Here is a 14911-nt window from a genome sequence, read left to right on the forward strand (position 1 = left end):
ATGGGTGCTCCAAAGTCCATAGTCACGGTTCAGAGGATTGGTATGTTGGTCAAATTTAAATTTTCTTCACATTTTCCAGTAATACTCCAAATTGCATGTTTATTAAAGACCTCCCATCTTCCTGGATAAAGGAAGTTTATATTCTGAGTACTGTGACTTGATATTCTTAACTACACCCTCTCTCATGTTTCTTCCAAATCACTAAAATCTTCCAGAAATTTAACAGAGCTTCATAGGCATTGACTCAATCTTTTCACATTAACAAGCTTTCCATATTTTATTCTTTACCACTATCATAGGAAAATTATTTATGAACATACAAATTGATAGGCACAAAAGGACCAACCAGTATATCAATCATACCCCCCAAATAATTAAAACATTGAACGAGACGAGCAGTGATGGGGGGAAAATATTCAGCAAAAAGGCAATCAAAACCAGTTTGAATTCACATTTCCAAATTATGACTACAAAAGTGCATTATGTAAATTGGCATCTTGTCTCAACCCTAAACACTTCACAAGGAAATTAACCTTTGATTATTTTTAAAAATGCTGCAGACAGTGATAGTTGGATGAGCAACATCTTAAAAATAAAGATAAATTGCTGGCTGGGCTGAATTCCTCTTTAAGTTATGCAATTAAGACAGCTGATTGAAGTGTCAGGGGTATAAGGCAGTTTCAGACTTGATAAATATATTTATATATATACACACACACACACACACACACACAACTTTCCAGTTTATTACTGCAAAGGAACAATATTTACCACTATATGAATTCACAAAGTAACATTCATCTCTAAATGAATGATGAAATGTCACAATATTGCTTGTAATACAGATCCTTCAACAGGCAGTTGTTTAGACAAGATATCAGTTTTCAAAGTGGATAGTGAGGAAAATTTATTTTTCTTTTTAAATAAATACATCTGACAAGTGCAGTAAACATAAGGGGTGCAATTAAATATTTTCAAAACAATTCCCATTTTTATGCTGAACAGACATACAGTACAAAAATCTTGTCAAGACTTGGAACACAGGCAACTAGTGATCAAAGATTAAAAAAAAATACAATCAGTTTTGTCACATTGCTTAAGGCAGGATACAGATACACTAAAATATTAGTGCTGATCATGCAAATGAAAGTCAGGGAAGTCAGAAAGAACAACTTGGTGCAGCATCTGCAGCTAAAGGTGATAGCTTTTTACATTTCCTTTCAGGAATTGTGAAGCAGTAGTTGCACAAAGGAAACGAAAGCTTGGTTCACAGTGCTCAGGTTATTCCAGTCAGCATTTGCAAGTATTCAAAATAAATTACTGATCAGTTTGTTTTTTATACTTAGAGGAAGTATATGCAATTTTGTTACTCAGATTCCTGCTCTTCTCCAAGGAATTGCAAGTTGATAAAAACTGCACACTGGAGAAATTACAATGTCCTTGTATTGTTGCTGAATCTAAATGACGCAGAAGATTGCAGTAAAGGATGTTTCAGTATCTGATTTATTCCTCAAATTGATAACTTAAGTAAACTAAATTAACATTTGTTTGTTTCATTTACATGTTGAAAAATATAGTGCATGTAATATTAAATTGTTTAGGTGCTCCTCAGTACATTGCCACCTATTTATATTATCTGCCAACTATTAAATTTATAGATTACTTCAGCAACTTATTTCTCCAAATAGGACAAGATATTTTTCACATTACAAACCATAACTGATCATTTTAAGGATTGCCATAAGTGATTAATTGAATGATCTAGGATAGATGATCGTAAGTGGAGAAAATGGATACTTCCAATTGTAGCCTGAACCGACATGAATTCTCCAGTTCTTTAGTATCAATCTGTGCCAGTAGGAAAAGAGGAGATTGGTTTAAACAACTTGTTTTAGGTAGATCAAGAGTTGTAATAAAGGAAGTATTACAAAGATAAACAATTTTTGGAACAAAATTAGTTAAAAACATGGATAAGCTAATTATTATAGACAAGCACTGGAGTTCAATTTAAAACTTGAGATTTTTCTTTGATCTTTCTGGCTGTTCAAATTACTTCTGTTTAAGAGCAGACTTTTGCCGTTCTTAGTGCACTATTCTCGAATAGAGGTCCTCCCTGATTGGCTACACTTCCTAGATGCAGCAGATGTATGCATTTATGAAGGATATCAAATTAGAAACAGGAAATATAAGATGATCACTGATAAAGGAATTTCAGCAACCTCTTTAACCAGAATGTGGAACTCACTTTCAAATGGAATAACTGACGTTAACAGCATAAATACAGTGATGGAGAAGTAGACAAGTACCTGAGGAAGAAGGAACATGAGGAGAAGTAGGCTTCATCTCTCATTAATCATGCTTCGTTCTATGTCAACTTCCACTTCATTAGGACAACCTTCTATTAGTTGTCTAGCATCCCCTTAAATACATTCACGCTATTCACTTTGATTGCTCACAGAGCAAAATCTTGATTAGAAAGATGTTGCACAAAGTCCTTTCTTCTGAATTCATTATTGAATTTAATAATGACCATCATATTCATACTTCTCCCAGTATAATGAACTAGGTTTAGCATATGATGGACATTAACACCAGATAATGGGTTGGTTGTATTTGTACTAGTGCAATGATTATAAAGCAATGATAGAATTAGAAGAAAAGAGAAGGAGGCTGGTTTGCTGGGGAAAAAAAGACATTGATTAGATGGGGAAAATAGCCTGCTTCATAGAATTATCGGTTCGTGGGCATGATTAGCCCAGAGTAGATGAAGTCAGATTACGTTTTATCTCCCTGTGGCAGAATGACTCGGCTTTACTTATTACCAACCAATAATGTGGCCAGATTTAAGTACACTCAGTTCAACCAATAAAGCTTGTAGTACTAATTTACTGATTGAAAGGATTAATAATCTCAATCAACAAATTCTTTAAAGAGTAATAACTTATGAACAGCATAAATCTTTTCAAACTTTTATAGTAGACTGCAATGTTTTGAGCATGTGTTCATGTGAACCAGGCAAAAGTTTCATACCAACAGAACAAAGGATGAACATTTTCAGCAACCATCAAGAGGTTAAAACACAAACACATAGGCAGAAAGTACAGGTTACATATCAAAGTATGGTCACTATTATTTGTGCTATATATATGACATCCTTGCTGCAGATGATCCAACAATAACTTGTGTTATATCCACAAGTAGCTTTTAAAACAGTCACATTACTCTGATCCTTGCTTCCTTGATTACCGCTCATCAAGTACGCCAACAGATTAGGCAGCTATATTTGGTCAATTCAGAGAATAACCTACTCAATAGAGGATACTAAAATATAAAAGTAAAACAGTTGGAAACAAACTACATGATATCTATATCTACTTTATGCGGAAAGCAAATACGAATCATACAGGTTTTCAATTATTGCTTTTTGATTTGGAAAAGTATTGTAATTTAAGTACCAAATTGCAACAGCAATATTTCTATTTTACATCTGAAGAATTCCAAAGATCCCTATGACACTCAATGTTTTCAGAAGTGGTCTTAAAATCTTCTTACTTACGCAGATGACCAACATGTAGAAACTGCTCTCATCTCTCCACAGGATTTGTTTGTACACTTAACCTACACATTTTGCTGCAGTTGAAATTACATTTTTCAAATAGTTGCTTTTATTTTTAAATTACAAAAATCTTGTCCTCAATGTAAAAATGATAATAGACAGTCAGGTAGACTTGAATAACAGGCATCATTTTAGAAGGGAATCTGATCACTTTAGCAAGTTCATTAAAATTTTTAGACATTAATCAGAAATAATGAAGAACTGTCCATGAACATTCAGTTTGCAATACTGACACAGTTAAGCTCCAGGAAGCTCCCTCAAACCATTGGAGTTAAAAATAAAATTCTACTTGAATTTTAATAGATTAGTGCAGACAAACCTAGAACTGTTCAGTTTATAATCTTCTTGATGAATAAGGTTTGATACTATTTGAAATCAAATAAATTTTTAACTAACTAGAAAAATTAGACAAACACTTAAGATTTGGGAATAATAAAGAACCTTCAGAGCACTTGTATCACAATCACAAAGAAATGCTATCAAATGAAATGCAGCAGAGGGTTGACTATTACCAAACCAAATTCACCTCTATCTTTTATTTAATGTCCTTCAAGCCAATGCAATACTGTAAAGTATGTAACAGTTAGCTACTAAATCCCTGAAGAGTCTGATTTTTGTTGAGTGCCAGGGGCTATGACAAAATTAGAGTCTCTACCCAGCACCCATCTTTGTTGTCTCCACAGCATTTGTTACCTCTTGTCCTTTAATAGCATTTTGAAGTTCTGTAATTCTTGAATACTTGTTGAAAGCCTGAAAGAGCAAAGTAGCAATATAAGTTAGCTACCATATATAATTTTTGTTTTGGGAATGGCAAAAGGAAAGATAAATGGAACACTTCATTAGAATCATATAGTCATAGCGATGCACAGCATGGAAACAGACCCTTCAATCCATCTCGTCCATGCCGACCAGATATCCTAAATTAATGCAGTCCCATTTGCCAGCACTTGGCCCTTATCCCTCCAAACCCTTCCTATTCATTCACCCATCCAGATGAATTTTAAATGTTGTAATTGTACCCCTTAGCTTCTGACCCTCCAGACAAAACAGCCCCAGTCTATTCAGCCTCTCCCTTTGGCTCAAACCCTCCAACCCTGGCAACATCCTTATAAATCTTTTCTGAAACCACCCTCCACTTCAGATAAAAAAAAAACCAAACAATTGACAGTATAATCAACAGTTGTGCATTGCCTCCCTAAAGGTGAATGAACACATGAGCACAGAGTGTAGCAGGAGGGATATCACATCATGGCTGTACAGGACAGTGCTGAGGACACTTTTGGTCTACAGTGTATAATTCTGGTCACCCTGGTATAGGAAGGATATTATTAAATTGGAAAGGATGCAGAAAAGATTTACAAGAATGTTACCAGGACTGGAGGGTTTGAGTTATAAGGAGAAGATGGGACTTATTTCCCCTGAAGGGGAGGAGGTCGAGGGGAATCTTAAAAGAAGTTTATACGATCATGAGGCATAGATGAGATAAATAGCAAGGGTCTTTTCCCTAGGGTAGGGAAGTTCAAAATTAGAGGGCATAATTTTAAGGTGAGGGGGAAAGATTTGAAAAGGACATGATGGGCAACTTTTCACACAGAGATGGTTGTGTATATGGAATGAAGTATTAGTTGCAGGTACAGTTGCAACATTTAGAAGATATTTGGACAGGTACATGAATAGGAAAGGTTTAGAGGGATACAGGCCAAAAGCAGGCAAAATGGAACTAGTTTGGCTTGGGAAACCAGGTTGGCATGAATGAGTTGGACCGAAGGGTCGGTTTCTGTGCTATAACTCCGTAATTTAAATTATTTAACAAATATTTAATGAATATAAAGATGCACATTTCTTAAAAAAAAAACTGAACCTTGGAAGAAATAATGTTGGCGTTTCTTATACACGTTCCCTCTTCCCAACATGTTACTATTTGAGTAAATGGTCATTATGAAATTGGCTTCTGAAAATTTTGTTACATCCAGAACACTGTTCAACATAAGATTAGCGGTGTGACTAGTCTGAAATAATCCACAGTTCCAATTTAATAACTAGACAAAATTATTTTAAATCATCGATATAAATTGTAGCATATTATCTCATTTCAAAATGTCAGAAACAAAATCCATTTAGGACAGCATGCTGAGTCACGCAAATGCGTTCAAAGTTAGTGATCAGATTACTGCCTATAAGTGGCATTACAACAGCCACATACACAATGATGTATGGAAGTAAGCAAATATATGTTATCTGTTTTTTAACGCTAATCACCATAAACCTGTAAGCTTTGATCACTAATTCTTGCATGGAAACAATTTCTCCTTACTTACACTATAACTATAAACAGCGCTACTAAAGCTCTCCTTAACCTTCTATTCAAAGAAGAACAATTACAATGTCTACGGACTCTCAGTATCACTGCTGCTTCGAAACTGACTTGTGATCAGCAGATCAATCAAATCTTAAAATAATATTAAAATATTATGTTACATGAAACTTGTAGATAATGTTTTGAGTGGCAGACTGAATCTTGAAGTCTACATAAGATGGCCATTTTAAAAAATAATATTCCTGCTCTCCAGAAAGAAGTTTTTTTTTTAAAAACAATACAACAAGCCTCTAAATAAATAAAAAAACAAAGGAAATTTCAGATTAGGAATAGTTCATCTGTCAAGCTGTTAACTGGTCTTGTTGTAAGTCACTATTTTAAATCAGACCTACCAGTTTCTAATTATTTTTTCAGATGCAAGAATACTTTCAGGGGTGTGAGGAAGAGATCGAACAAGCGTACTTCAGTGATAATATGAAGGGTCCTCTCTCAGAAACCTTACAAGTTACTTACAACATTAACAGAGAAGCACAATTTCCTTAGTTTTGTATGAATTGCCTATTACCTCTAAAGCAATTAAACAAACAGGCTTTATGTTGCTTCAGGATTTTGAGCTGGAGTCAGCTCCCTCCCTTTCCTGAAAGGAAGTTTGCAAAACAATCAATACATTCATTTTAATGGAATTGAAAATGTATTGTCATCTAGATTTATTCTTTTATTTTTCCTATAGCACTGGAGAGGAAGCTAAAAACAGGACAGAAAGCAAAACAACTTACAGATTAAAACTGCATGCTACAGATTGCATTTGAAGGAGTGACTGGAGTGATAAATTGATATCTTATTGAAGACATGGTTCTCTGCAGACTGCTTCTAAGCTGAGGATTGACCAATCTGCTAGAAGAGAGTGCACAATTTCTATGCAGATGTGGACATGCAAATCCTCAGCAGCAGTGGGGTTTGTAATCATAAGGCTGTGCATCTTATGATGTTCCCTGCTCTTTTGTTGCTTTAAGAAAAAAACTTAAATGTTCTGATTTGTTTTTCCAAAAAATGTATTTATGGTTTATGGTTTATGTACCAAAACATGAATGAGCGAACAAACAAACTTATTTGAAAGTAAGCATGGTATATGATGGCACCTGGTGTTGCTGTAAAACTAACCAATGTTGATCCTCAACCATAAGGTTGAATACTCTCATTCAATTCTATTCTGTTGACATCCAGATTTCCCTGGTCATGCCTGTTGCTTTAGATTCTCAAATACAGGAGCAGATATCAATTATGCCACTCCTTTCTTCTCTTCTCAAAGCTGGATTAGGTTGTGATGAGAGTCTGCTGCTGCAACTCCAAACCACTAGTAACACGAGGTTCAATTTCTTTACATCATGGCAGCTTAAGGTCTCAGATCAGCTTGGAGGAAATAATCCAGTCTGCTGATGGTTTTTCCAAGTGGTGGAATACTCAGCTGGCAATTGTTAAATTTATATCAGGATCACAAATGAAATCCATATTTAAGGACCGCTCCTTTCTAAGACAGCAATCATGGATGGTGCAAATCCCACAAAGGCAAGTAGTGCTCTGGTAACAATGGCAGGCATGTCCTGATTTTAAATTTCTTATGTGACTTGGAGAATAAATAACAATCCCTATTAGTCAACCTAAACTATTCATATCTTTTCTGTTGGCCTTCTCACCTTGGGCATCTGGTTTAAGCATTACTTAAATGGAAACGACTATATAATGCTGAGGTGCAGAGGGATGGAGGTTTTCTAGAGCATGAGAGGAATTGGACTAAAATTATGGTTTGCTTCATTTATATATGGCATTGGTGAAACTACTATAAAGTCATAGAGTAATACCGCACTTGAACAGACATTTTGTTCCAACTAGTCCATGCCGAACATAATCTCAAACTAAACTAGTCACACCTGCCTGCTCCTGGTCCATCTCCCTTCAAACCTTTCCTATTCATGGACTTATCTTAATGTCTTTTCCAAACCACTTGCTCCTGCTCCTGTATTCGAGAACCAGAAACAACAGTTATGGCCAGGGAGATCTGGATGTCAATAGAATAAAATTGAATGAGAGTATTCCACCTTATGGTTGAGTATGCCTGCATCCAACACTTCCACACACAAACCACTCAATGTAAAAAATTTGCCCCTCATGCCCTTTTAAAATCTCTCTTCTTACCTTAAAAATATGTCCCATAGTTCATTTGCAGCAGCTGCGGGAAAGGCAAGAATGAGGACTGGGGGCTGCTGAGAAGGTAAATTGCCCTTTTAAAAAAGGACTTACTTCGAGCATCAGCGGCCTTTATTTTGCAGCTGTGGGAGCGGTGTGAGCGAGGAACTGAGTGGGAGCAGTCGAATTGCACTCTGGGAAGGTGAGTGAACCATTATATTTGGGCAGTGGCTGAACCTGAGACAATACACATGTAGTGTTTCCCACCTGCTCTCCTCCTCTAATCAAAACAAATCTCTGGTGTGTTGATAAGGTAAGGTTTTCTATTTTCATCATGTAATTGGTAAAAACTTTTCTTTTTCATTTATCTAAGTTAAGTCTAAGTTAAGCTTAAGAGTAAAAAAAGGCAGGTGTTCTCACACCCCTGTTATGCTCGTCGTGGGAGCTCAGGGTCACGGTCGATATCCTTGACTCCTTCGCGCGCAGGAATTGTGACCAGCTACAGCTCTTGTTAGACTGTATGACTGCCCTGGAGCTACAGATGGACTCACTTTGGAGCATACACGATGCTGAGGAGTTTGTGGTAGCCTGTTAAGTGAACTGGTCACACCGCAGATTAGGATTGCTGAGGGAGAAAGCGAATGAGTGACCAAGCAGAGAAAAAGCAGGAAGGCAATGCAGGTGTCCACTGTGGTCACCTCCCTCCAAAACAGGTATACCGTTTTGGATACTGTTGGGGGAGATGGCTCACCAGGGGAAGGCAGCAGTAGCCATGTTAATGGCACCGTGGCTGGCTCTGCTGTACAGAAGGGCGAGAAAGAGAGTGGAAGAGCGATCGTCATAAGGGATGCAATTGTAAGGGGAGTAGATAGGCAGTTCTGTGGTCAAAAATGAGATTCCCAAATGGTATGTTGCCTCCCAGGTGCACGGGTCAGGAATGTCTCAGGTCAGTTGCAGAACATTCTGAACAGGGAGGGTGAACAGCCAGTTGTTGTAGTACATATAGGCACCAATGATATAAGTGGAAAAAAAAGGGATAAAGTCCTACAAGCAGAATTTAGGTAGTAATTGTTACCAGTGCTGCATGTTATGTGCTAGGCAGAATAGAAATGAAAGAAAAGGCAGGGTGAAAGTGTGGCTTGAGAGATGGTGCAGAAGGGAGGGGTTCAGATTTTTGGGATATTGGGACCGGTTCTGGGAAAGATAGGACTATTACAAATTAGATGATCTACACCTGGGCCAGACTAGAACCAAATGTCTTTGGGAGTGCTTTTACGAACAATATTGGGGAGGGATTAAACTAAGGTGGCAGGAGGATGGGAACTAAATGAAGAGTGTAATGGACTAGTAATGAGGTAGTAATTAAATCCTGTAAAGAACTAGATAATGAAGTCAACGTGACTAAGGGTAAGAGTAGGCAGGAAACAGATAATGAATGCAAAGGGACTGGTGGTCTGAGGTGCATTTGTTTTAATGCAAGAAGTGTAGTAGGTAAGGCAGATGAACTTAGGGCTTACACTAGTACTGGGGACTATGATGTTATTGCTATCACTGAGGCTTGGTTGAGGGAAGGACATGATTGGTAACTAAATATCCCAGGATGCTTCAGACGGGATAGAGGGAGAGGTAAAAGGGATGGAGGAGTTGCATTACTGGTCAGAGATGATATCATAGCTGTGCTGAAGGAGGGCACAATGGAGGACTCAAGCAGTGAGGCAACATGGGCAGAGCTCAGAAATAGGAAGGGTGCTACAGGCGAGTTGTACTACAGGCCTCTGAACAGGGAGTGCGAGATAGACATACAAATATGTAAACAGATTATGGAAAGATCTAGGAGCAACAGGGTGGTGGTGATAGGAGATTTTAATTTTCCCAACATTGACCAGGATTCACTTACTTTAAGAGGTCTAGATAGAGCAGAATTTGTAAGAAGCATCCAGGAAGGCTTTCGAGAGCAGTATGTAAATAGTCCAACTCGGGAAGGGGTGTTACTGAATCCGGTGTTGGAGAATGAACCCGGCCAGGTAGTAGAAGTTTCAGGAGGAGATTAATTTGGGAATAATGATCACAATTCCCTAAGTTTTAGAATACTCGTGGACAAAGACGAGAATGGGCCTAAAGGAAGTGTGTTAAATTCGGGGATGGCCAATTATACAAAAATTTGACAGGAGCTGAGGAATGTAGATTGGGAACAGCTGTTTGAAGGTAAATCCACATTTGATATGTGGAAGGCTTTTAAAGAAAGGTTGATTAGAGTGCAGAAGAGACATGTTCATGTGAAAATGAGGGATAGAAATGGCAAGATTAGGGAACCATGGATGACAGGTGAAATTGTGAGACTAGCTAAGAGGAAAAGAAAACATACATAAGGTCTAGGCGAGTGAAGACAGACGAAGCTTTAAAAGAATATCAGGAATGTAGTACTAAGCTGAAACAAGGAACTAAGAGGGTTAAAAGGTTTGCTAAAATATCTTTAGCAAACAGAATTAAGAAAAACCCCAAAGCCTTTTATTCATATATAAAGGAGCAATAGGGTAACTAGAGAAAAGGTTGGTCACTCAAGAAAAAAGGATGAAAGTTCTGCCTACACCGTCAGAAATTGGATGAGATTCTTAAATGAGTACTTTGCATCTGTATTGACTGATGAGAGGGACATGACAGATGTTGAGGTTAGGGATAGACGTTTGATTACTCTAGGTCAAATTTGCATAAGGAGGAATTGTTGGGTATTCTAAAAGGTATTAAGGTGGACAAGTCCCCTGGTCCGGATGGGACCGATCCCACGTCACTGAGGGAAGCGAGAGAGGAAATAGCTGGGGCCTTAACGATATCTTTGCAGCATCCTTGAACAAGGGTGAGGTCCTGGAGGACTGGAGAATTGCTGATGTTGTCCCCTTGTGTAAGGAGGGTAGCAGGGATAATCCAGGTAATTATAGACCAGTGAGCTTGATGTCAGTGGTAGGGAAGCTGCTGTAGAAGATACTGAGGGATAGAATCTATTCCCATTTGGAAGAAAGTGGGCTTATCAGTGATAAGCAACATGGGTTTTGTGCAGGAAAAGTCATGTCTTACCAACTTAATAGAGTTCTTTGAGCAAGTGACCAAGTTGATTGATGAGGGAAGGGCTGTAGATGTCATACACATGGACATCAGTAATGCGTTTGATAAAGGTTCCCCATGGTAGGCTGATGGAGAAACTGAAGTTGCATGGGCAACAGGAGACAGAAAGTTGTAGTGGAAGGGAGTTTCTCAAAATGGAGAACTGTGACCAGTAATGTTCCACAGGGATCCGTGCTGGGACCATTTAAGGTTTGTGATAAACATAAATGATCTGGAGGAAGATATAGGTGGTCTGATTAGCAAGTTTGCAGATGACACTAAGATTGGTGGAGTAGAAGATGGTGAAGGGGACTTTCAGAGAATGCAGCAGAATAAAGATGGATTGGAAATAGTAGGTGGAGGTCAATCCAAGCAAATGCAAGGTGATGCATTTTGGAAGATCCAATTCAAGAGCAAACTATATGGTAAATGAAAAAATCCTGGGGAAAATTGATCTGAGTGTTCGAGTCCATTGTACCCTGAAGGTGGCAATGTAGGTCAATAGAGTGGTTAAGGCAGCATATGGCATGTTTTCTTTCATTGGACTGAGTACTGAGTACAAGAGTTGGCAAGTGATGTTACAGTTGCATAAGACTGTGGTTGGGCCACATTTGGAATTCTGCCTACAGTTCTGGTTGCCACATTACCAAAAGGATATGGATGCTTTGGAAAGAGTGCAGAAGAGGTTCACCAGGATGTTGCCTGGTATGAAGGGAGCTAGCTATGAAGACAGGTCAAGTGGATTAGGATTATTTTCATTAAAAAGACAGAGGTTGAGAGGGAATCTGAGTGAGGTCTACAAAATCATGACAGGTTTAGACAGGGTAGATAGCAAGAAGCTTTTTCCCCCAAAGTAGGGGACTCAATTACTAGAGGTCACGAGTTCAAAGTGAGAGGGGAAATGTTTAAGGGAGATGTGTGCAAAGTTCATTATGTAGAGGGTGCTAGGTGTCTGGAATGGGTTACCAGCAGAGGTGGTAGAGGCGGGCATGATAGCATCATTTAAGATGTATCTAGACAGATACAAGAATGGGCAAGGAGCAGAGGGATAGAGATCCTTAGAAAATAGGCGACAGGTTTGATAGGGGATCTGGATCAGCACAGGCTTGGAGGACAAAGAAAAACAAATTTTCTTTGTTCTTGAAATCGCCCATTTGACGGAAAAGACACCTACCATTTTAATCCTACCTAGACTCCTGATGACTTTATAAACCTCTATACAAGTCACCTCTCAACCTCTTACACTCCAATGATAAAGTCCAAGCCTTTCCAAACTCAAATTTTCCATTCGCTGCAACATCCTGGTAAACCTCTTCTGAACCCTCTCCGTCCTGTAACAAGATCACCAGAACTGGAAACAGTACTCCAGAAGAGGCCTCATTGTCCTGTACAACTTCAATATTTCAAAGACAGTGTGTAGCCTTGGTCTCTGTACTTAAATACATATGTTAATACATTGGCGGTAGTTCAGAAGTGCACTAGATTGATAGCTGGAATGAGTGGGTTGTTTTATGAGGTGAGGTTAAATAGGCTGGGCATATTTCTACTGAAGTTTAGAAGAGGAAGGGATAACTTGATTGAAATGCTTAAGATTCAGAATGGTCTTGACAAAGATGGATGTTTCAGAACCAGGAGACACCGCTTTAAAACTAGGAGTCACACTTGTGACAAAGCGGAGATTTTTTTAGATACCTTTGAGAGTTGCAAGACTTTGGAACACAATCTCAGAAGGCAGTGGAAATGGGGTCATTAAATATAGGTAGAACGATTCTCCTTAGACATTGGAGTCAATAGTTATCAGGGCTGGTTGAAAATGTGGAATTCGAAAGACAAACATATCAACCATGATCTTATTGAATGCTCTACCTCTGCTCCTAATTCATTTTGTTCACCATACCTTCACATTGTGACCTGGAATGCAAAAAAGTGGCAAAGCTGCACTGGGTTAAAAGTTCCTGCTTTGTATATTTCTTTACTTAATGCATTTACAAGTCTCAAAGTTGTGTTCACGCCAGATGCTATATTAGTTAGGTGCAATGTCTGAAATCTCATTACATGCTTTGGATAATAAACCCGAGTATTTGATCATGATTTGATAAATTAGAACACAGGATTGAATGATCACCACACCTGCAACTTGAGACCACCACTGGAACTCAGATGAGGTGGTACAGTTTTTCTATAGACTTGAAGATCTTAATGGAATACACAGAGAAATACCTGGCAAGGCACTGAACTAACAGTATATTAAAATAGAACACATCAACTTCCAGGTTACATACAGGGCAAAATTTGACTTAGAAAAGCAGGTTTAAATGTTTAAAAGTCCAGGGTAATATTCGACATATAGACTGCATTGTTGACAGATAACTTGCTTATGCACTGATTGACAGCACACATAGTTTAGGTCACACATTACCTGTACATTGGAGGAAAGATCACTATAACAAGTCAGTGGAGGGAACTCTATGAACCCACTTTACATTGAAGAGCTTTCAGATATAAACTTTGCTTCTCACCTTTTGTGAATAAAATAAGCTTATTGTTGGAAGCCCTGGCCTGGAGGTGGTCTCCATCATCCCAACGTGGCAATTATTCATGAGCACTTCACAGTAAATACCACAAGTCAATCAACTGTTGATGCATCACAGTCAAGCTGATCAAGTCTTCATTAGATGCCTATACGCTACACTTGTAGCAGCTATTACAAGAAGGCACTAGTGTCCACTTTTTCCTGTGGCCTCTCAGTGCCATTTTTAAACTACTCTGCAACTGACCTGTGGAAGATCAGGTAACCAACAGCGACCATTCGCAGATCAACCTAGGTAACTGCTCACAGGGTCAGTAAAAAGCATGACTGCAAATTGATAGGTTGGATAAACCAGATTATTTTGATAAGTAAATATATGAAAAATTATTTTCATTACCTGCCAAACGCATTCAAAAGAGCAACGACCTCCTGTCGGGTGAGCTGAAAACCTGATGAAGGACTCCGCTCAGGAAGATTCTTGATTTCCCGTTCAGAAAATAAAATCTTTAGAGCTGCACCCAAACCCTGAATCTGAGGAGGAGACCAGTAAATAAAAGTATTACATCCTAGTACCCTGCTCTCTTTCCTAAGATGGTTGTGCATTGGAATATTTTCCACATTCTTAGTTTGATTCTGGATTTTTCACTACTTTTTCAAAGAAATTTAGCTTTGACATAATTTGATCCAAAATATAAACGCATTCATCCATCAAAAAGTTCATCTGGTTAGGCTGCATATTGGTTTTTGTTCTTATTCCATTTTGAAATACAAGTAGTTAAACATTTAAGCAGCGTTTTGTTATTGGTTCAATGAACATTCAATACTGCATTTAGGTTATATGTTGTTCTATATTGAAGATAACACATCTCTAAGTAGATATTTTTAAGGTTCTTTGAAAGGATGACAGTTTAGCTGGCAAGACCATCACTTGCTTGACCATTGAGCAGACAGTTAAAGAATTCTGGATTAGTGGTGCTGGAAGAGCACAGCAGTTCAGGCAGCATCCAACGAGCAGTGAAACCGACGTTTTGGGCAAAAGCCCTTCATCAGGAATAAAGGCAGTGAGCCTGAAGCGTGAAGAGATAAGCTAGAGGAGGGTGGGGGTGGGGAGAGAGTAGCATAGAGTACAATGGGTGAGTGGGGGAGGAGATGGAGGTGATAGGTC

The 14911-nt window shown here is 38.3% G+C and overlaps 1 protein-coding gene across 1 annotated transcript in view; it reads right to left on the reverse strand.

The window, feature by feature from the left end:
• Positions 1-881: 881 nt before the first annotated feature.
• The window catches only part of ero1b (endoplasmic reticulum oxidoreductase 1 beta), an 83881-nt gene continuing 69851 nt past the window's right edge, over positions 882-14911 (reverse strand). Inside the window, exons 15-16 of the mRNA XM_072559579.1 lie at positions 14144-14277; positions 882-4366 (exon numbers count right to left, since the gene is read on the reverse strand). Coding sequence (XP_072415680.1) covers positions 4306-4366; positions 14144-14277 — 195 coding nt within the window. The 3' untranslated portion in view covers positions 882-4305. The remainder of the gene's footprint in view (positions 4367-14143; positions 14278-14911) is intronic.

This window comes from Chiloscyllium punctatum, chromosome 3, assembly GCF_047496795.1.
Source record: "Chiloscyllium punctatum isolate Juve2018m chromosome 3, sChiPun1.3, whole genome shotgun sequence".
NCBI lineage: Eukaryota > Metazoa > Chordata > Chondrichthyes > Orectolobiformes > Hemiscylliidae > Chiloscyllium > Chiloscyllium punctatum.